This window comes from Tiliqua scincoides, chromosome 7, assembly GCF_035046505.1.
Source record: "Tiliqua scincoides isolate rTilSci1 chromosome 7, rTilSci1.hap2, whole genome shotgun sequence".
Classification (NCBI taxonomy): Eukaryota; Metazoa; Chordata; class Lepidosauria; order Squamata; family Scincidae; genus Tiliqua; species Tiliqua scincoides.
Window position 1 is genome coordinate 22231668 of NC_089827.1, and position 22955 is coordinate 22254622.

At 43.4% G+C, this 22955-nt stretch overlaps 1 protein-coding gene and 1 pseudogene across 5 annotated transcripts in view; both read left to right on the plus strand.

Annotated features, from left to right (window-relative positions):
• The first annotated feature begins 868 nt into the window (after nt 1–868).
• Nucleotides 869–22955, plus strand: part of CACNA2D1 (calcium voltage-gated channel auxiliary subunit alpha2delta 1) — a 472859-nt gene continuing 450772 nt past the window's right edge. For 3 of the 5 annotated variants that reach the window (XM_066634568.1, XM_066634570.1, XM_066634569.1), the window contains exon 1: nt 870–1515. In XM_066634568.1, the coding sequence (XP_066490665.1) occupies nt 1421–1515 (95 nt within the window). In that variant the 5' untranslated portion in view covers nt 870–1420. Of the gene's footprint in view, nt 1516–21040; nt 21125–22955 lie in introns of those variants that run through there. The other 2 variants (XM_066634567.1, XM_066634571.1) reach the window with 2 other exon arrangements.
• Nucleotides 17108–17227, plus strand: LOC136658007 (5S ribosomal RNA; annotated as a pseudogene).

The following is a 22955-nucleotide window of genomic DNA, read 5'->3' on the forward strand; positions in this document are numbered from 1 at the left end:
GTGTCCCCCCCCCCCGCCCCGATAAAATCCTGCTCAGAGACCCTTGCCTGCCCTGCCTCCACCCAGCGTCCCACTCCCCCATAACAGAATTAACCCATTTCTGCCCAGGTGTACACATTTGATCCCTGTTGCGTATATGCAACGTTGGGCAGAAATGGCTTAAGGCGTTTCTGGCGCTGCATCTCTGGAAGTTCTGATATGATGGGGGGCACTTTTGGTCTCTGCTGAGATGGGGCAGCCACTGATGAGATCTTGGGAAGCCTGCTTGCTGTTGCTACCTCCTCCCCTCCCAGCTTCGCAGCGCCCACCGGGGGGGGGGGTGGGTCTTTGCAGGGACTCTCCCTGCCTGTCCTGTAAGTCTACAGGACTCCCCCATTCCAGGCATCCCAGAGCTGCCTTGGAGGATGGGGCAGGCAGGAGCAAAGAGCATCCGGTTTGGAAAGCCTCCTTCTGCCCTGTGATCGTGGGGATCTGACACACAAAAGTGCAGCAGTCCTCCAAGGCTGCCATCCTAAACACTTACCTGGGAGTAAGTCCCATTGATTACAGTAGTACTTTCTTCTAAGTAGACATGCATAAGCTTGTTGTGCTCCAAGTCCTGGGCAGCCAGAGTGATTCCCACCCAAGCCCTTTCCCGGTAAGATATTTCCTGGGTGGGTGGTGATGTCTTGAGAGCGTGGATTGGGGGTGACACCACCCTGCCTGCCTGCCTACCTTTCCCCCCCAGAGTGGGAGGCTTCCCCCCTCCAGGGGAGGAGGAAGATCAGGCGGCAACTTTGGGAGTTTCCATTCTCTTGTATGGCCAAGCCCATCCCCAGAGGACTCCATAGGCGGTCCTCTGGGACTTTCTCTCCCCTCCACCTCTCCCAGGGATTGGGGGGGGGGGGAAGGAGAGCAAGCAAACCTCTCTCTCCACAACTCTCTCCCTCCCTTTCACTGCTGCCACCCCTCCCCTCCTCCTCTCCCTCCCTCCGTCTCCCCCCCCCCCCGCAATCAGGGGAATAAATCAGGAAAGGAAAGGCGCGCACTCTCACAAAGCACACACACAGACACAAGATCTGTTACAAAAGTAGCCCTGATGGCGGCGGATCAGATGAAGCAGAGGCTGCTGCTGGAGTAGGAGAGTCTCCCTCTCGCTCTCTCTGCCTCCCTCCTCCTGATTCCTCTCCCCTTCCCCCTCTCCACCCACAGATCTATATCTGTTCCCATCTCCACTGCCTGCCTCTCTGCAAGCTGCCTGTGGCTTTGCACAGAAGAAAAAAAAAGGAGGGGGAGAGGGCATTTTTTTTCCTCCCACACCCTTTTTCTCCCATTCCTCTTTCCAACTTCATTCATCATCACCCCCCACCCACCCCAACTCCTGCCACCCTCCTTCTCTCCGGCACTTGTGGGCAAGGGGCATCGATCTTCGATCAGGAAGATGGCTGCTGGCTGGTTCCTCTTCTTTAGCCTGTCACTTTTCCAGTCCTTGGTGATCAACCTCTCCGCGGAAGGGCCCTTCCCTTCTCCCACCACGTAAGTCCCACCTTGAGTCCGGCAGGGCTTTCTTGCATGGTCCAGGAGGGAAGCCAGGAAGGGTGATGATGATGATGGAGAGATCTCATCTGGGGAAAGAACTGGGGTGGAGATGGGAGGAGGAGGAGGAGGAGTGTCAGGGACTGGAGATGCTCACCACAAATAAAACTAGGAGAGATCACCCCTGCTTTGAGAAAAGTAGCCATTGGGACTATGGCCGGGCTTGGCTGACTTGGGTTATTTTTAAAGAGCCTCCATCTCCAATCCGTGTGGCAGCCTAAGCCCTGCACTTTTGGCAAGGGAAGCTATTCTTGATCTCAATCAACATCATCTCTAAATAGACCTTCCCTGCCTGGCAGTTTCAGCTGTGCCAAGGCGAAAGTTTCTAGTTACATCACCACCCCTGTGACTTGAAGGGCTATTTTAGCTTGTTGAGATGCAGAGCAAAAAAATGCTTTTTAGATTTTTTAAGAAAAAAAAGTGTGTCATTCCCCCCCCCCCCCCCGCAAAGGATTCTGAAGCATGCTTACCCAACATCACTTTTACTACACACATACACACACATCCCTGCTCATTGAAACTGGATGCTCTCCAGTGTGCAACATGACTGTTTTGACAGTTCCAGGGTTTGTTTGATGCACATCAACGCATGTGCAAAACCAGAGCTGTAGTGCTCTGATTTGTTTATTTTTTTATTTAAAAAAAACTGTGCTAAAAGCTATGTTAAGGTAGTGGAGTCTCTCCCTCCCCCCCCCCAATGTAACAATTGTGAGATGCTTAGGAGATGCACATTTACAACTATGGCTAATTATGGCTGTATTTGCTTTGTGCTGCTGTTTAGCATGAACCCAGGATAGCATCTTGAAAGCAGCAGACAGCTATTAGCATAAAACTTGCCCAGAGCAGGGTAGGGTGCACAGCATGAAAGCAAGGCAGAAAGGATCAAAATAAACAGCCCCAAATTGTAGTCTTGGCCAGGGATTGGGGGGTGGTGGTGGTGAGAAAGCAACAATTTGGGCAAACAACTGTCTTCTCCTTTAGCAGCACTTCAGTTCTCAAATTTTGGGTGACCGCAGCCAGTAAGCATCTTAATGTGAATGACTCACTGTAATGCATTTTCTGCAGGGATGAAACAATAACAAATATTGCTGCCCGCAGTCTGTGTTATTGGGAGCAAACACCAAATTGGCTATCTGAGTTCAGTTGGTGTGGAAGGCAGACTTCAGAGTAGTGATGACTGTTGGTATAGTCTGCCAATTAGTGGCTTGGCTATTGTGATGAGATTTAGTTCTCTGTGTTGCCTTGGTGCAAGCTCCAATGGGTTGCACTCATGGGTATAAGTCGAAAGTTGAGCAAGGACTGTGCTAACAATGTCATGCCTATTTAGAAAAGCTCAATGAAACCTCACTTGCTTGAACTGGTGGGTTGAACCGTTCTTGCATTTCCTTGAGCCAAAACAGTAGCTTTCTTTTTGCCATTCAAAGGCAAAAATCAACACATGCCCCCCCCTCCCCGGCTGTCATAATTTAAATCTCTAGTTTTGTTAAATGTGTTGGGTGGCTTCATCTTTAATTTTCTAGTGAACTGGTTTGTCTTGTTATTTGTTATTGATTGCTGAAAAACTTTTGTTGGGCATCTCATAAAAAGAAAGGATCTTTCATAGAATATAGATAATCATAGAATATGGAAAGCTGTAGCAAGGCTAAAGACCATTATTAGTAACTGTATTTATGGTTACAAGTACTAAGAATGGGAAGGAGATATCAGGCTAAGCTGCTATGAGATAGAGAGCATAGAATTTGTGTTGTGTGTTCAAAATAAACAGCACTGTGTACAGTATCCTATAAAGTTCCTTATTGGAATGGATAAATACTTTAGAGCCTATCTGTTAGACGTGGTATTCTTTTTAAGGCTATCTCATAGGAATATTGCTTTGATTAAAAACACCAGTGAAAAGAGAACTAGCTTAGAGAGTAACTTGTCAGAATAGTTGGAAGATCTCTTAACCAAAAAGTAACAGATGCTGCTAAATATCTCTAATAATTATTAGCTTATTATCTACTTTCTTAAACATAATGGAAACAAGGATAATTAAATTCAAGAGTTACCAAGTAACGAATCAAATAGAGATGGAGGTTATAGGAAAAGAGGCCAATAGAAACAAATCTATAATCTAGTAGTGAGCAGCTATAATATAGTTTTAAATAATATTTCCTGTTGTATAGTATATATTTTTAAATATACTTTAGCTCTATCATTTAGAAAACTGGTCCAGAATGAAAAAAACCTCAAGAATACTCAGGAATCAATGCATTTTTTAAAATAAACACCTGCTTAATACTGGTCTCTTTTTATTATTCGGATCCTTTTGCCTTTTCTGTTTTCCATCACTAAATAGTATTTTTTATGAATCTTGTTTCACAGTTATGAAGGTATATTAAGGAGCATAAAAAAACAGAAAATAACATGTTTCATTAACACACATTTGGTTAATATTGTTGGGATCTGTCTGTTTCATTAGAAATTCTTCTGCTGTTGCAATTTTCTGTCCATTGCTGACTTTTCTAAATAGCATAGCAGTCTTGGGTTTCTATTACTATATAATGGACAACTCTGTGTGGTGTGAAGTTGTCTGACTGATAGAATGATGTTCAAACTGAAGTTTCAGATGCTACATGTTTAACATGTATATCTGTATTTAATAATTGCTCTATAGATTAAAGGGAAACGTCCACAACTTGTTTAATGTAAAAAAGGGGGGGAGGGAGGACTTTGAAATCAGAAGTAATGTGTTACTCTATTAATTTCTGGAGGATATTTTGTTCAAGAGGATGTTTTGATTTAAAAAATCATGAAACTATAAGATGTCCCCTTTAATTTTAGAGCATTGACTGTTTTTGTCCATAAATATGGGAACTAATGATAGTGTGCTGTTGAGCAGAAATTGAAGGCTGATTATTAGAATTTCATAGAGACTTTGTATATGTGTGTGCTTATTCTTCTTTTGAATCCTCATGCATATTTAATACTATTTCACATGGTTTATATGTTGCATTTATGAAATTGCCTTGAGAATGAGCATACCTTCTTGCTTTGAATGCTTGCTGCTATATTTAGAATAAATGACATTAAAATGAGCACTTTGAAAAAAAAAGTACTGTAGATCTGTGCCCCAGAAGTACATAGCGAAGAAGAACCATCTTAGAAATGTTTCATTATTTGCAATAACTTGCATTCCGTTTACTACTTGTGTCAGAATAGAACATGAGATCAAGAACATGAGGTCCCTTCCTAGAGATTTTAATTCAAGAAGGAATATACATTTATTTCATGTCCATGCATGACCATGTCCATGCTTGGCATTTTCAGCAAAAAAAAAAAGTGCAAGTGGCTGAAATTAATATGCTCACAGTCCTGTACATGTACAATGTGATACTAGGCTTACTCATAAGTAAATATCTGAGTTCAATAGGATTGAATACTTTGTTAAATGTGTTTAGGTTGAGCAGTTAATTGTGCTCATGGAGTAAATCTGTTGGAAACCTTTGCTATGAAGTGTTTGATAGCAATATGTCATAGGTACTAGAGGCTTCAGAGTTGGCTTTCATGGACATTAAATTGTTGCACACTGAATAACTTGCACAGTTGGTTTGTTTGGTGAATATACCCATTTTACTGTGACAAATATATTCAAGGATTTGTGTCTCAGCCAAAACATGTAATGCATTAGGAACTGGGACTGTACAGTGTCACCTCATAGTGTCCTCCCATCAGTCTCTTTTCAGTGCCACTTGCAATATCATAATGCAAGAAGTATAGAACTACAGGTGGTTGAAATGTGACCATTTATGAAAGTGCAGTTGAATACATTATATGCCAATCAATAATTTTCTTTCTCTGTTTAGTGAGCTGTTCCTATCACAGCCATGATTGGTGTGGCTGTGATAGAAAAAAGTTTAATGTGTTGATAGTGTACTGCTTATTTTATTTGATTGTTTCAAAAAAATACAATGAAAGGCGATTATCAGAACTTATATGTCTTCCTTTATGCTGTTGGCTCTGAATGCTTTCTTCCAATCCTCCTATAGCAGATTAATTTAGCATCACAAAATATTAAATGTGATAAAACCGTTTGTCACAGAGGTGCTTTTGGATTGAAATGCATAAATACTGATGGCAATATACTTTTGCAAGATGAAAATAAGTTATATTCCTGCAATAAATCTTTGGGTGCCCAGACAGCCAGGTGTCTGGGAATTTCCTAGCCCTGCTTTTCACTGAAAATAAATTAGGTGGCCGTCTCTCTCTCTCTCTCTCTCTCTCTCTCTCTCTCTCTCTGTATGTGTGTGTTGTGTTTTCTGATTTTTATATTACTACTATTTCTAGCATTGTTACATCCTATCAGAATCTTCCTTCTAAAGATTTAGCAGCTAGGTTCTGTGAAAGCTTAGGCGAGTTCTTTTTTCTCTTCTTTCAAATCATTCCAGTTATCCGCTTATATCGTAAGATTTCCTTTCAGTCATCAAGGTAATCAAATGTCTGACTACTTTGCTTTCAAAATTCCCTGTCAACGATTCATCAACTTTTTAACTATTTCTTTGGTAAGAAATAAATAGTAAATTGGAATTATTCTGAAGGGAACTCCGAAGAATCCTCTAATACATCATATAACAATACTAATGTGAATAGCCAATGAAAGTTTTTTTTTCAGTTGGTAAACCACTCTAATTTGGTTAGTACAGCAGTTACTAGGTAATAAAACACTGTTACACTCCACACCTTAATATGGTACATGAAAGTTGGTACTGTTCCCATGAGACATTGCTATGCAGGACTCTCAGGACCAAGGAACCAGGCAAGATGGTTTTGCAGTCCTAATCCATAATATGGATTAGAGCCCTAGACTTTTTGTATAAGTGCTGTTTTCCAAAAACTATCAGAAAATTTCTTCTACTTTAGAATTTTTATAAATTGTTTGCCTACTTATTCCTCTCCCAGCATATTGTGCTTTGAAATTTACTTTTTTTCCCTACCATTATGCATGGACATGCAATGTCCTTCATAGAAATAGAAAAATCTGTCTTCTCTTATAACTTAACCCATTTTTGCCCAGTGTACACATTTGATCCCTGATGTATATATACAACATTGGGCAAAAATGATTTAAGGCAGTGGTTCCCAAACTCCTACAGGGCAGATGGGAAAAGGTGCAAAAGAGAGCGACTAAGATGATTACGGGGCTGGGGCACCTTCCTTATGAGGAAAGGCTACGGCGTTTGGGCCTCTTCAGCCTAGAAAAGAGAAGCCTGAGGGGGGGCATGATTGAGACATACAAAATTATGCAGGGGATGGACAGAGTGGATAGGGAGATGCTCTTTACACTCTCACATAACACCAGAACCAGGGGACATCCACTAAAATTGAGTGTTGGGAGAGTTAGAACAGACAAGAGAAAATATTTCTTTACTCAGCGTGTGGTTGGTCTGTGGAACTCCTTGCCACAGGATGTGGTGACGGCATCTGGCCTGGACGCCTTTAAAAAGGGATTGGACAAGTTTCTGGAGGAAAAATCCATTACGGGTTACAAGCCATGATGTGTATGCGCAACTTCCTGATTTTAGAAATGGGTTATGTCAGAATGCCAGATGCAAGGGAGGGCACCAGGATGAGGTCTCTTGTTATCTGGTGTGCTCCCTGGGGCATTTGGTGGGCTGCTGTGAGATACAGGAAGCTGGACTAGATGGGCCTATGGCCTGATCCAGTGGGGCTGTTCTTATGTTCTTATTAGGTAAGTGTTTGCATGGGTGGCGAGGGGGTCAGTAACAGCGCTACAGGGCTTACTGTGCTGCTGCTTCCACAGGGCTTTTTTACCTACCTGGGGCGTGGTGCTGGCCTCCTCAGGATCCTGGAGCTCGAAGCCTTCTCTGATCTCCTCCATGGCTGCTGTAAACATCTCTGATCTAAAGATATTTCTGGTTTTCCTGGGGAAAAACAGGAAGTAGCTTTAGATTAGAGACAAGGGCCTTTTACAGCAGCTGCAGAGGAGATCAGAGGGGGCTGTGGGCCTCCAGGATGTTGCAGGAGGCCAGTGCTGCCATCCAGGTAAGTAAAAAAGCCCCTTGGAAGCAGCAGCAGCACTATCGCTGTGGCGCTGTTGCTGCCATCCCTGCAGGGCCATACCCCTTAAGAGGGAATGCCCTGCTTCCAGTTCCCCTGGTGGGTCGTGACCCACCAGTTTGGGAACCACTAGGCATGAGCCACTCACATTTGAAGGTTTGACCTAGGCTCAATAGGAGCATAACTTAAACAGAGGAGGAGGGCAGAGGAGGAGGGCAGGTTGGGGATATGGAAGATGAGAAGACCACTCTTTCCCTTCCCCTTCCTGAACAGTCTATGTGTTGCCGATGTGCTGCCCATGTGGGTCATCTCCTTAGAAATTTACATTGGCACTGCTTTTTATTCTTTGCAAAAAATCTTGGTATTTCATGCACTGTGATCTTTGAATAGCATCACCTGTTGCTTCTGAGGGGTTTTTTTTCCTGATATGCTGCAAAACATGTATATATCTGTTGGAGAGTAATGTCAATTGTGATTCTTTAATTCTTTGATTTATATATCTTGTTGTTTTGCCGGGAAATTATAGCCTGCAATAAACCAATTAAAAGGATATCCGAATAACAGCATGGTTTCATATTGCACGTCATGGCTATTTGGCCTGAAGATTTTATAGCAACACATGTGAAAATTTGAATCTGACAGCTAACTGTCCAGTTGAATCAAACAGACCATTTAAAATCCTTAAAGGATACCCTGACCATTTTTTGCATAGTAATCTTCTAGTAGTTGAGAAAATCTGTGGCATTAAGGGCTATTCCTTTGAATATTGAAATGCTGGTAAATTAGTATTGTGGTCTCTGGGTTTCCCTTTACAGATGTGCCACTGATGTTTGAGGTCACATCGGGCCCATTGCTTAGCAGAAAGTGTTTGAAACCATATGAAGGGTTCTGCATCAACTTAAGGATGTACATGCTTAATAGCATCATTCACATTGGTAGGAGAGAGTGAGGAAGAGTGGGAAGGAGCCTGCCCTCCTTTTTTGCTCTTTACCTTTCTCTTCCCTCTCCCCAATTCTTCTGGTGCTTGCTGCAAGGTGCCACAAACTTACTAGTCCCAGGGACATACTGTAGGAAAGTATTTAGTGGGCAGGAGGACTCGGTGGCCTCTGTGCCATAGGTCCACTCTGCCCTAGTGAAGGAGCTCTGTGGTGAAGCCAAACACTTCAGTCTCAACCAGTTTCTCCTATTCCAGACCTACTATTGGGGGGGGGGGGGGAGGAAGCTTGAACCTTCCTGACTTAAACTTCTTTCCTAGAGGAGCAGGATTATTACGGGCAGGTCTGGCTCAGTTGGTAGAGCTGCCGCCTTGTATGCCTGAAGATCTGAGGCTGCCAGTTCAAAACAACAGGAAGTACCTGAGAACTGATAACAGGCTGATATACTGGTGAGCTGACCCTTGGTGACAGAGAGGAGTAATCGTCAAGTGGAGCGTGGGAGGCGAAGGAATCCAGCTGGAAGGAGGAGTTCTATGAAAGACTAGAACTATTCAATTGTAAAAATCCCTACGGGGGTTTGGAACAGCCTGCCTATGTAAACCACCTTGGATTAAAGTCTGAGGAGAAATCTGACGACCAAAGAAAGGTGGTATATAAATACCTGTATAAATAAATAAATTATTGCTATATTAGGGAATATGGATATATATTAGGGGATATGGATAAAACAGCCATCTCCACCAGTCAGATGGCATGAGTGACTCACCTTCTCTGAGCCATCCTTCTCCATAGAAGCACAAGAATAATATTTTTGATCAGGTTGGTGATTGTTTTAGCTCAGTGTCTAGCAGTGGCCAATAAGAGATTCTTCAGTGAAAGTGTGATTGAAGCACTTTGGTTGGAGATCTGTGTGTGGGATGAGCATGTTACAGCTCCCTTGTCACAAACAGATAATTTCCTGAAAACTCTTGAACAACTGGGGGCTTATCAGCTTCTTCAAACCTGGGGAAATAGGATTGTGTCCATGCCCACAAGGTGATGGAGTAGATGGCATTTGAGATGTCAGCTGGTACTTCTGTATATTTCTGGAGTGGATTGCATGACCCAGCAGTCCTGGGAAGTTGATCCAATAGCCCAGGGGGCCAGCCTTTCAACCTTACAGCTCCTGGACCCAGTGGCTTAATTTCCTTCATCTGCATGGTTCCATGTGGTACTGGCAGCACTTCAAGTTTCCCCAGGGGGAGTGGCAGGTCCTTCTGCCTGCCGTCCCCCAGTGATTCCCAGCGCAGTCCACTGGTAAAAGCTCAGCTGAGAAAGGCTCCAAGGGCAGGCAGAACCCGCTGCTCCTGGAGCCTTCCTCAGTGCTGCATGGCCAAGAAAGGCTCAGTGGGTGGCTTCTGCCCGCCTTCACTGCTGTGGCTTGTTGGCCACACCAGCAGTAACTGTGGCCAGTCAGTTGTGTTGAGGAAGGCTTCGAGGGTGGGCAGAACCAGCCACCACTCGGAGCCTTACTCGGCATGGCCAATTGACTGAGAAAGGCTCTGTGGGTGGGTTCTGCCTGCTTCCAGTGCGTACCTAAGTGTGGCTGATTGACCAAGAAAGGTTCTGTGGGTGGGTTCTGCACACCCCAAAGCCTTCACAGGTGCAGCTGATTGGCCACACTAGAAGTAATTGTGGCCAATTGGCCACGACGGAAGTAATTGCAATGACATCATCACATTACTTCATTTATTTTGGGAGGGAGCGGTAGGTTACCAGCATGACCTGGGGCAGTTGGCTACACCACTGCCTGGACCTTTAAAAATTGTGTAGAAGAGGGAATTTCAGCAGGTGCAGCTTTCATCTCATCTCACAGATGACAAGCTGCACCTGCTGAAATTCCCTCTGCTTCATGATGGTTAAAAGTCCAGGAGCCCTCAAGTTGAAAGGTTGGCCACCCCCTGCAACAACCTCTAAGGTAGTGGTTCTTACGCTTTTAGCACCGGGACCCACTTTTTAGAATGAGAATCTGTCAGGACCCACCGGAAGTGATGTCATGACTGGAAGTGACATCATCAAGCAGAAAAATTTTAACAATCCTAGGCTTTAATCCTACCCACACTTATCCAGGAGTAAGTCCCATTATCATCGTTAAAAACATATACATAGTAGCCTGTTAAAAATACCCACTTGTAACATTTCCCCCAGTGCAGTCACATACCATGGTGACATCAAGTCTAATATATTAAAAATAAAATATTGAAATGAATGGGGACCCACCTGAAAGTGGCTCGCAATCCACCTAGAAACACTGCTCTAAGGATGCTCTTTCCCTGGCTACAGTCTTGGTTTTCTGAAGAGCCAGGAATAATGATTGTAGCAAGGCTCAAAGCTAAAGTACAAAGGCAGAAGACACACAGCGAGTTCAACCAAACACAACTTTAGAGCCCGTTTTTAAGACCATTGGTGTAGCAGTCATAGTGGCAAAGAGTTCGTGTTATTCCAGTGTCATTCTGTTGGCACAATATCATCTGGAAGATCTTTTTCAGGTGGTGACCTGGCTCTAACAACCTAGTCCATAGAGAAACTATCTGTGAATTACAAACTTCTGATTCATATCTTTGAAATCCATGTTTGTGGATCTCAATGCTGACAAAACTGCTTATAAGGATTCTTACTTTGACACCATATCAGATATGGAGTGATGGAGAGATCCTTTATTTTCTCTGGTTGCAAATGCTTGGAAGATTTCTATTGTTGACGCCTGAGGAAGCGGACAAGAAGTAAAGTCAGCCACTTGCCTTCTTTAGTCTTACCTTTCATGGCTTTTTATGACCAGACATGGAAAACCGATTGACTTGCTTACAGTGTTAAGTGATTACCATCTTACTGCAAGAAGTGAACTCTTCTGTACTACTTAGACCACTTTTTAAAGAGAGACTCATTATTAGATCCATTGGGTCTCACAAATTATGAACTAATCTCCAGTTTGCCATTCTTGAGGAAGACAGTTGAGTTAGGTGTTTTTGCTCCAGGAAATCTTTGTTTCTGCATATGTTTAGATTCTGTCTGAATTCTGGGCAGGCTCTGGGCTGAAATTATCTTGGTCACATGACAGTCTAGATGCCAGCTTGCATAAGGAGGAGAATGAAGAAGCGTGATCTTATTAATTATCTTGGTTGTTTCAGCAGCCTTCAATATCTGTGCTCGTAGTATTCTTTTGGATTGCCTCAGTTAGTTTGGGTTTGGAGGCTTCTCATTGAGGTGGTTCTCCTTCTACTCATAAGCATGCTTGAGATGGTGATGCTAAGAGATGCTGTTTCCCTTACAGACTTTATTCTGGGCTATTCTAATAGTGTTTTCTACCATGGTATTTAACATGTATGCAAAGCTGCTTGATGCTGTTATCAGGTGAGCTGGAGTCCTCATCAACCTGCTGCTAATACCTAACTCTAGGTCTCTTTTTTAAGGGGGTGGGGAAACAAGGGTGAGGCAAAGGATTTTGTTAACTTATGCCTGAAATCGGTGATGGACTGGATGAGGGCAAAAACTGAGACTGTAGATAGGGACCAATAAGGCAAAATCAATTTCTGAATGCAGTCATACTTATCTGGACACCTTGATTTTGTTAGTAGTGTTGATTCCCTCTGCTTTCAGCTGAATGTGTAAAACATGTTCATATTCTTTGTACATGTAAAAAAAATTCAAACATTGAAAGGGGTGGTTTTCTCAGTATAGTTAAGTGAACATCCCAAAGATAGGCAATTCAGTTTGAGAAAATTCTGCAAAATGAATGTTCCATTGGCAATCAGCACTAGTGTCAACTAACATAACAAATCTGTAAAAACACAGAGCTAATGCATCTTTCGTGTGTTTGTCCAGGGATGATTTCTAATTCTTGAGAGCCACCTCATTTTCCAGACAATCATCTGTGCACCAGTAAGGTTGTCATTTACAAAATACACAATATTAAGAAAGATTGCAAATATTATTATTGTGAAGTCCTTTCTTGCTGTGTTTTTTCTAGAATGCCCTCCTCTGGATAGAAGACTAAAATGGGTTTGGAGTTTAAGCTGGCCCATGCCAGTTGGTTCATTAACCCAAACTAAGAAAAGTTTGAGGTAGTGGATGGGAGCTGCGGTCTTCCCAATGTGGTGCTGGCACTTCCTTCTTGCACAGAATCAGTGGCGTAGCTAGAAGGAGTGCAAAGCATTATGTTTTGCAGGGAGCCTCACTGCAGCATGCAAGGGGCCCCTCCCCATCCACTTTGGGGCCATTTCAGGTGATGGGAGCAATGTACATCTCCACTTTGCTCCCAGAATGACTCCGAAGGGGAGAGGGAGGGACCCTTGCACACTGCAGTGAGGCTTCCTGAAAAAATTAGTGCTTTGTAGCTATGCCACTGCACAGACACTTTCAGGATCATAGTAATTTGCTCTTCAAATTCCTTGTGATCCAGGCTCCTTTAGCTAATGTTTTATTTTGTCATCCTATTCCAGGTTGTTATTTATAAGCAGTAATTCTTGGACTGGATTATTCTAACTGTTCAAGGATGGGATAAACAAACAGGAACTGGATTTTGCTTGCCTCTAGCACAATTTTCACTATTTATTTACAAAGGTTCTAATTAGTTTATGAAAGAGAGTGACATTATATGGCATCAACAAATCAGCAAGCTTTTGCAGTTAATTACAGTAATTCAGTTGCCTCTTTTTGATGTTGCACATGAATTATGCTTGGAATGAGTGCTTCTAAATATTGGTAGAAGGTATACCTTTTCCTGCTTTTCTGTCTCATTCCCCCTTTGCACTTAACATCCTTCTAATGAAAATTGGCTGTGATAAGTAATTGTTTTTCCAAATATTGATTTGGGCTTTCTTCCCAACATAGATTTAACTGTTGTTAAAAATGAGACTGTAAACAGTGAGCTTTTTTGTGTACATGGTACAAATGATGTAAATTGGGCTGATGTTCACCTCCTGCTGAAATGCGGCCACACCGCTCTGTCTCACAGTCACGCAAGTAGCTTGGCCAGTGAAAATATTCCTCCAGTCCCGTCTGAAGAAGTTGGTAGTCGCTAGTCTATGACTGGCACTACTGACTGTCACTTTCCTTAGCCATTTGGGTACCTTATTGACTTCTGCCCCCTTTAGCAAAAGCCAAGCAATATCATTAGTTCCACAAGTGTGCTTAGTGTTATTTTTGTAGGCGTCTGTAGCGGTGGCCAGGATGGGCCAGGATGCAGGGTGGTACCATCACTTCAAACCGAAAACCCTACTGCCAAGAGAAAACCCCATAAGGGTTGTACTTTCTCGCTCAGAGGGAGGAACCCACAGTGTTGTTTTCAAACGCTGTCATTTTATTTAATTTCTCATTTGACTAAACTTTGTCTTGAGGGAAGAATGTGACTATGCTGGGTTCTCTTCTCTAGAGAAAATGACAGCTTGTTTATTTCTGACTACTCTGAGTCCTCCTTTATCCTCTGAATACGGCTTAGCCATGATCTTTCGGGGTGGGAGGGGTGGGGGAAGGAGGCTGATTCATCTGCCTTACACACAACAGAAGCTTTTTATAGAACAAGTGAAACAGTGCTGTCATACCTGCTTCCCTCCTAAGGATGATTGGAGGCCCGGGGAATTAGGAGTGTTAATCTTAGCAAGCTCTGTTTGGTGGTTGTGGGGAGATTGCAAAGGTAAGCCTAACAGCACTTAAAATTGTGCAGGAATCAGCAGAAGTTGACAACACACATGTTGAAGTCAGCTAACCGGAATGGCTTGCACTAGTAGCCACATTCTGTTCAGCTTGGCTCTCTCGTGAACCTGAATTCAACCCACTGGCCATCGACTGTGGCCTCCAAGGTACTGAGCAACTCTCTCCCCAGTACTGTACAGTCAGAACTATCAAGCTTCCACTGTGCTGTTATATGTGTCCAGGGCTGCAGATGGATTGGTGGGTCACAGGTTTGCTACCCACTTCCTCTATTATTCCTCCATCAAGATTCCCATGTTTACTTTACAGGTATGGTACATGCCTTACCTTGCAAGGCTGTTGTAAGGATTAAATGCAGATGGTACACAGGAAGCAGTTCGCATGCCCAAAGCGTGCTATATACAAATATTAAGTTCTTAATAAGGCATTGTATCTCTAAACAAGGGAACACCTTCAAGGTCATACGTAGTAATAATGAAAACCTGACCGAAAATGTTAAACTACAATGGCAGTATATGGTAACGGAGCCACTGTAAAATGGCACACATCAAGATCTTTTTAACAATTGTGTAATACTTGACTAATGTCTTCAGTAATGACTGGGACAATTGGTATTTAAAGGCTAATTGCTAGCCTCTTTGTGGCACTTCTTCTGTCTGATGGAAAAAGTGATGCTGAAAAACATTGTACAACTTTTCGGAAGTTGTGTGACTTTTACGCAAATGTTTTTGTAGCATGATATAAGTTGTGACATCTGGTTTTGCCTGTAAGGAAGATTCTGTTTTGTTATCGTTTATCTCCATTCCTGCATGAAAGGGAAGTTAATGAAAACTAACGTGTCTGTCTGTACATGTGTGAGAAGGAAGCCCAACTCTCCTAAATAGCTGATTAGGGTTTATGTGGTGAGGTGTCTCTGTGGCTGCCATGTGGTGTCAAATATATAGCTAAGAGGATCAAGAATTAAAGATGTAAGAGGGGTTTTGTGACCACTAATCCTTGTTTCACCAGATTTGTCTCTTCTTCTGTCACCTAAATCCTTTCTGGCTCACAGTGGACTTGGCAAGGCAACTTAGATTATATCTTGAATGGATTTCACACATTCCGCTTCAAAAGCTTTTGAACCTCCTCTCCTGTTATTGATGTGCATATATGAAAGGCAGAATGCAGTTTCAAATACATTTGGATCTTGTATTTTGGTTGATTGAAGTACTGTGTACTGAAGTTATTCAACCCTCTTGCATTTTTTTGTGTTGCTTGTGAACAGAAGTGAAATCTAAAGCATATATTTAGTCCTCTACTCACTAACTTTTCCTTGTACAGTTGCGCACATTTCAGAATGGCTTCCTTTCTCTTTGCATCTCTGAGTGTAACTTAATATCCTGAGTTTAATCAAAATACTGCAGTTAAATTGTCTGATTGTGCAGTTAAGGAACGAATGTTTGCTAAATATAATATAGTATAACTGATATATAAGCTTGACTTGAATTCATAGTTTGTGGTTTAAGTTCCCTATGTAGTGCGACTACCAATTAAAAACCTATCTGGACAACTACTATTGACTAGCAACAGGGCTTATGGTGAGGAATACAATAGTCCTATCCCCGTGAGAATATTTGGCTCAGAGTTGAATGCTTGCATCTTTTAAAAAATAAGATGTTTTGTCCTTGTTTTTATTAACCTGGGATGGGCCAAGACTCGGATAACTTGGACCTGAGTTGCGAAAACAGGAAGTGACTTGTGACTCAGGTTTTTTCTCAGAAACGAGTTTTGATTGTTGACTTGAGTTTCTTAACTCAAGTCTATCACCCACCAACCCAGTTTGCTGTGTGTCTCTGTGTGCTTGCTTACTTTTTCTTTTTGCTGCTTCTGCAGCAACCAGAAGGACCTCATGGGTGATCTGGAAGCCACTTTCAAAGTGGTGCAAGCAACAGACTTGGTGAGAGGAAGGTGGGTTGGCTAGGTGGGTTGGCTCCAGGAGGTGAGGGCTGGGGGTGGAAGGGAGGAGGGAGGGAGGAAGGCTGCATGAGGCTGGGGGGAGGAACCAGAAGAAGGTGGGGCAGCCCAGGGGAGGGGCTCTCTTGTCCATCTCAGAAGGAACGGATGATTGATTGGTCAAATGCCTGGCTTGATATTTTTCTTTGGATGAGGGAAGTGAGAAGGAGGAGCCCAGTAGAGGTGGTTCCAGTGATAGAAAAATACCTAGATAGCCCAGGGAGAGTGATAAGAAACCAGCTCCACTCCACTCCACTCCGGTGTGGATGGGTGAAAGGGGAATTATGTGAGGGAAGACTGGGTGTCTCCTTGTGTTGCTGTTGTTGTTGCTACTGTTGCCACCTCTCGGCCAACTGATTACCACTTTGTTGAACTGGCACTCCCCATTGTTACTGATGAGGTCAGCCCTGTCTGCCTGCTCAACCCCAGACTTCCTATGTGCCATTGTTGCATGCTAGTTCTTCACCCCCTGAGTGCCCCTGAGTGCCTGTGCCCCTGAGTGCCATAGGCTAGGCTGCAATGAATGAATGTGCAGTCCACTCACTAGTACCCTCCACAGTTACTTGGAAGAAAGCCCATTGACAGCAATGAGACTTCTGAGAAAAGCTGCAAAGGATTGGGTCATAATGTCAGCCTCCTGGCTGCTTTCCTTCCCTCCCATCTGCCATTTCTGTCCCCTCAGTTGTGCTGCCCATCTCCTCCCACCTTGCCAAGCTTGGATGGCTCCCTGTGCATCTGTCTGTGCTCGGTGCTCCCCCTGAGGACAGAATTGGGAGTTGTGATGTGAACAGGGGTGGGGTTGGTGGTGGTGGAGTTTTTCAAGGAACCTATTTCTTTCTCACTGCTGCACACACCCAAATAGCAGCAGCAACTGTTACCCTGCACATGCCCAATCTGGTCTGATCTTGGAAGCTAAGCAGGGTCAGGCCTGGTTAGTACTTGGATGGGAGACCGCCTGGGAATACCAGGTGCTGTAGGCTTATACCATAGTCTTTCGAGACTGAAGGTTGCCAACCACCACCATACCCGAATAGTAGAAGAACTTTTACATCAATGAAATGAAAAGGGTGGTTGAACTGAAGGGATGTCACCACATCGCTGAAGGGTGACAGATGGGATGGGGATGTCTGGGGAGTGTCTGTGAGACACTCCAGAACATGTGTGCACCCACCCCACCAGCACCTCTTGTGTTTTCTGCGGAGCTGCAGCTGCTTTGCGGCTTGACTCACTTTTTGAAAAGACTCTAACTTGCAAGAGTCAGTGACTATAAAAAGGGCTCTGGACAAGTCATGAAAGCCCCCCTCTGTTTTGATTCATTTGCAACTTGAGTTAAGGTGGGGTGGAGACTTGGGACTTAACTCAAGGAAGTGGCTCTGGCATATCCTTGTTATTAACCTTATCCTTGTTATTATCCTTGTTATTATCCTTGTTATTAAAGAGTTTAACCACTCTTTCCTGTATGGAAATATTTCTTTGGTCAGTGTTAACAACCATCATATTCTTAAGGTTAGGACTTTATGCCAACATTTTTGGCTTCTCTAACTACAGATTCTACTCAAACACTGGTTTGGAGGTCTCTGGAAACCTCCAAAACAGATGACGAAACAGATGTTGGGGGGAGACCACTGCAAGTTCAGTAAAGCTGAAAACACAGCAGCGTTGTGTGTGTGATCTGCTTGGACCATTTGTGCAAAAGTTCTGTGTCGTCTTCAAGGTTGAGTATTTAGTTAACTTACAATACATTCTGTAATGGAGGTCAGTGCCAGTTTCATTTAATGGAGGTCAGCTAAACTGAAAACAGAATTTGACTGACTGAGCTTTAGACTCCTGCTGTAACATACGCTGCAGAAATACTTTATCAGCATATGACAAGAGGATAGAGCCTAATGTGCACAACCACTTAGAAAAATGGTGTTACAAAAAGAGTTGGTATTAGAGTCCCTGACCAAATGGCCAGAACCTGAAAGTCAGGGATCAAACCTTCATGGCCAGCATGTTTAGAGGAATGAATGGATGTCTAGAGACATATATCTGAAGTATTTTTATCCTCCAAACTGTATGTGTTTGACTCAGAAGAAATTTGTCACGCTGAAGAGTTAACACTGGCATAGGTGAAACTGGAGGTTTTTGATTTTCCTGTCTCATAAACATGAATGATTAAACTCCAGGCAAAGTAACTTTCTCTCTTCTTTATTTTTTTGTGGGGTGATGTTGAGGTCTTAATCCCCCCACAATAGAGACATCCCTCTTGAGCACAGAGAGATTGTACAAAATATATTGTGTTTATTGCGTTAGATGACACACAGGGGAATAGTAATGCATCACAGAAGAAACCATGCATGATATCAGATGTGGTCATTTGTCTTTTCTTTAAATGATGAGTTCTCTCTGACATCACTTCATTGCCTTTGCACTGCTGGGTAAGTGTCCCTGTGAAAGGAAACAGCTGCTGAAAGGAATAGTAAATGTGATGTTCTAATTAGCAAAGCACAAGTTATTGTAGTAGGGTTATAAATGTGAATGGGGCTAAATGTCAATATTAAAAGATTTTGCAGGAAGAGAAGACATAGATTAAGAGTGTATATATATTTGTTTTAAATTTCTTAGCCCATCCTTCAGCTCACCAATGGGTCTTCAAAAGAGCACACAACAATAAAACTGAACATCACAAATTTGCACTGACTTAAGACCCGAACCTGTGCTTAGTGCAAATGTGCCATAAAGCACATTTGCAGAGGTTAGCACCAGCCGAGCACTGGACCTGATCCAGCGCAGGCCCATGCTGGGACAGCGCTGGTTGGAGGCTGGCAGTCCAGCACCAGGCACTCCTTGCGAAGCGCTTAATATTGACATTTAGCCCCATTCACATTTATAATCTTTCAGGACCCACCGGAAGTGATGTCATGACTGGAAGTGACATCATCAATCAGGAACATTTTTAACAAACCGAGGCTGCAATCCTACCCACGCTTACCCAGGAGTAAGTCCCATTTACTGTTATTGGTAAAAACATAGTAGCCTGTTCAAAATACAGAGCTGTAACATTTTCCCAGATGCAGTCACATACCACAGTAGCATCGTCTAATATATTAAAAATAAAATACTGAAATGAATGTGGACCACCTGAAATTGGTTCACGACCCACCTAGTGTATCCCAACCCATAGTTTGAGAAACTCTGCTCTAGTGATTTCTCCTCTGAAAGGAAGCCTGAACTTGAGTAGTGGAACTTACTGCTTATAACCCGAACCTGTGCTTCGGGAAGTAGGGAACGCATATAGCGATATCAAGGACCCCAAAGGGTCTGATATGGTACTAAACCCTTAGGCTTGACATTTTCTAACAGTGTATATGGGCAGCAACTGAATAAAAGTGGGAAAAGTAAAAAAAAAAAAAAAAAGGAATTTTAAAAAAGAGTATAAAATCAAAATAAAAATCCATGCAAAGCAAGAGTGATTGGCCGGGTTCTCTTTCCCCCATCCCATTCTCTCTTTCTTCCCATCCTGTTCCCAGCTTAATGGCTGGTTGGCTGCCAGGGACCCTCTGCATCTAGAGGACCAGTGTGGAGCAAGCGTGATAGGCTTCCCGTCTCCCCCAGCCAGATTGAGGTTCTTCCCGCATTCTGACGTCAATCAGGTTTTTCCAAGTTGTTCAGTCCAGAGGTTTCTGCGAGCAAACCCCACTTGCCTGACAGTCAACCAGGTGGTAGTCAACCAGGTGGGGAGGAGGCAGCATGGAGTGGAGGGAGGTATATGGGAATGTGTTTTGTGTACATAGAAAGATCCTTCCCATGGGTTGCTCCATGACCTGTTGCAACCTAGTGCTATCCTTGGTGAAGGGGAAAGTGGTGCACTTTAAACACTGTAGTAGAGGAAGAACAGCAGAACTGTGGGAGCAATGGAGCTTCTTGCTGTGCAGTCTCAAGTGCCTAGTGTGGTATTGGAGTGTTTAATTAACATTAGAGCATTATTTCTGCATATCTCTGAAAGCAATAACAGAAGGTACTTGTTTCTGATTTTGAACTGGCTAAACATACATTTTATCAGCTATTAACTGACACCACTGTAAGTTTCACAGATTAATGAAGATGTGAAAGAAATGTATATTGTCTACAATTTCAGTTCTGGCCACACATGCATCTGAAATCACAGAGGATTCCTGTCACTGTGGAGCATTTTATGCCTGCATGCTGTTGACCGAATCTGAATTCAAATAATAATCTAGCACCACATTTTTATGTACCAGATGTTCTTCAATGAATAAGCTAATTAGCCATTTTCTTTGTGAACATCTGTGTTTGGCCATCACATAGGACTAGGAATACATGTGAACTACTGTCAGTACTTGTGTGTATTTAAAGCCATGTTCTTTAGTACTTTGAAAATCTATGTTATACCACAGTGAAACAGCAATGGTGTTCTTCAGTGAAATATGATGGGTTCTTTTCTTTCAAGGTGTTGTAGAATTAAAATGTATTGAACGGTTTGTCAACTTTGGCCCTTGAACTGGTCTTGAGCAATTTGGTAGCTGAGAACATGAATATGCCTTGCCCCCTCCAGCCTTTATGAGAGTCCTGCCATTCTTTATTCAGGTGACTTGTTTTAGTAGGATAACTTGCACATGCTTGACTACCAGTCTGTAATTCTTTACCCTAGTTACCTCCCATGTGGTCTGAATTTTTGGTGAGTAGAGAAGTCTCCATGGAGTGATTTTGCTCTCAATTTTTAGAATGGTATTGGGAAAAACATTTACACATGTCCCCAAAATGATCTCTTTTCTTTCAGGAAGCTGAGATGTGGCTACATGAAAGACTGTAAACATTAACAGAGGTGGATAATTTTCACACAACTATTCAACTTTGTGAATAATTAAGAAAAGGTACATTACAGTGATTTTCCCACCTTCATTCTCTGAATTGGCCCTCTGTGAGATATCTTAATTTTTCTATCTTATCCCTGTGTACCCTTTGCAAAGTGCTGCCCCAGATATTTGCCTAATGGGTGTTTTGGTCAGGCCTAACTCACTCAGAGAAGAGAAACACAGCCCAGTGTCTTTCTTTTCTAGTGGAGATCACTATTTCTGCAGCAATATGGATGATTGCCAGCTTGGCCTGTTAACACTTGATAACTAACATGGACACACAACGCTGCTTGTGATACTTGCATCACCTGGGACATGCTGGCTAATAAACTAATGATTGTTTTCTTGGCTGAAAGTGCAGTCCATTTTCAGAAGGGAGCAATTACAAATTGTGAAAAACACTTGGCTAGATCTAATCAGTAATCCAACCTGCTTATATGATTAATTTACAGAAGCATGATCTTGTTCTACGTACATATGCTTCTATAGTTTTTACATATTATGTAGTGACTCCAAAGAATGACTGCGCTGAAATGTGTAAATTGGAAGATAAGTGGCTTCTGAAAGCTACCAGGGTTTGACTAAGTCTTCTTTTTTTCTGACTGAGACATTGGAAGCTATTATCACCTTGAATTTTACAACAATGTTGATGTTAAGGGTTGCAGTAAGAAAGCATGAGTTCCATAAATATTGCCAAATGTGGACATTTTTGAGACTGCAGATGGTCTAGTTTATATTATCGTACCACTCTGGGATGAGGAATATACGGTACCCCCCCCCACGCCTTTCACTCTGAATTCTGCTAATCACAGAAAAGCTTCTGTGCCCTGCATGGGCACATTGTATTTGCTTTTTCCATTTGAGAATGTTGAGTTGAAAGGGGGAAGTCTGGTACATAGGATCCTCTGAATACAGATCCAACCATGTTATACACAAATTTGACTCAACATGAATGGCCACTGCAAATGAGAAGGAATGTGCTGATCCCTGGAGAAGGGGAAAAGAAAGATCACTTTGCTCTGGGTGGGGTCGCTGCCTTGCCTGGAGAGAGACTGGTTGATGGATTGTCTGCCTAATGACTCGGTCTTAACATCACAAAGGTCAGCAAGGTTGTTTTTAAATCACCCAGCAAAGGAACATTGCATTTTTAATTGATTTGCTTTAGTGTGTTTTTTGCTATCCATGTGAGTTCTGGGAAATGAGTTCGCGAATAATGAGACTCACAGCCCAATCCTGAGCTGCCCGGTGCTCTGGGACCCGGCGGCTCCATGGAGGGCTTCCACCGGATCCTGCGCCTCCTGCTCTACCACGGGAGGCTCCTCGGGAGAAGGGAATGTTCTTCTCCTTCCCCCGAGTAAGGGAAGCAGCCCTGCAATGGGGCTACTCACTTTAGCAGCGACCTTTTGGTTGCCGCTAAAGTAAAGGCGCTCATGTAGGGCGAGGAGCCCTACCCAAGTACCTTGGATCCTGCGGAGCTCGGCTCCCCAGACCTGCTCTCCTCCTCCCCAGACCCGCCTCTCCCCTCCCCCGACACGCCTCCCCCGCACCCCCGGCCATGCCCCCATCTCCCGTTTCACAGCCCGGCAGAGAGACTGCTGAGCCGTGGAACCCGAGTGCCCACTGAGCGCTGGCTCAGTGCCGGCCAGAGCTGGGCTAGCTCTGGCGGGGGTCCAGCGGTATGCCCCACAAATGTGCCTTACGGCACGTTTGTGACTGAGGTCTGCGGCGCAGAGCTGCGCCACAGACCTCAGGATTGGGCTCTCAACCTGTATATGTCTGTTTGTCTTGTATCCTTAGTCCACCATGGAGAGGCCTTGTCATAATGATTGTTTATTGGAGGATAGCTAAC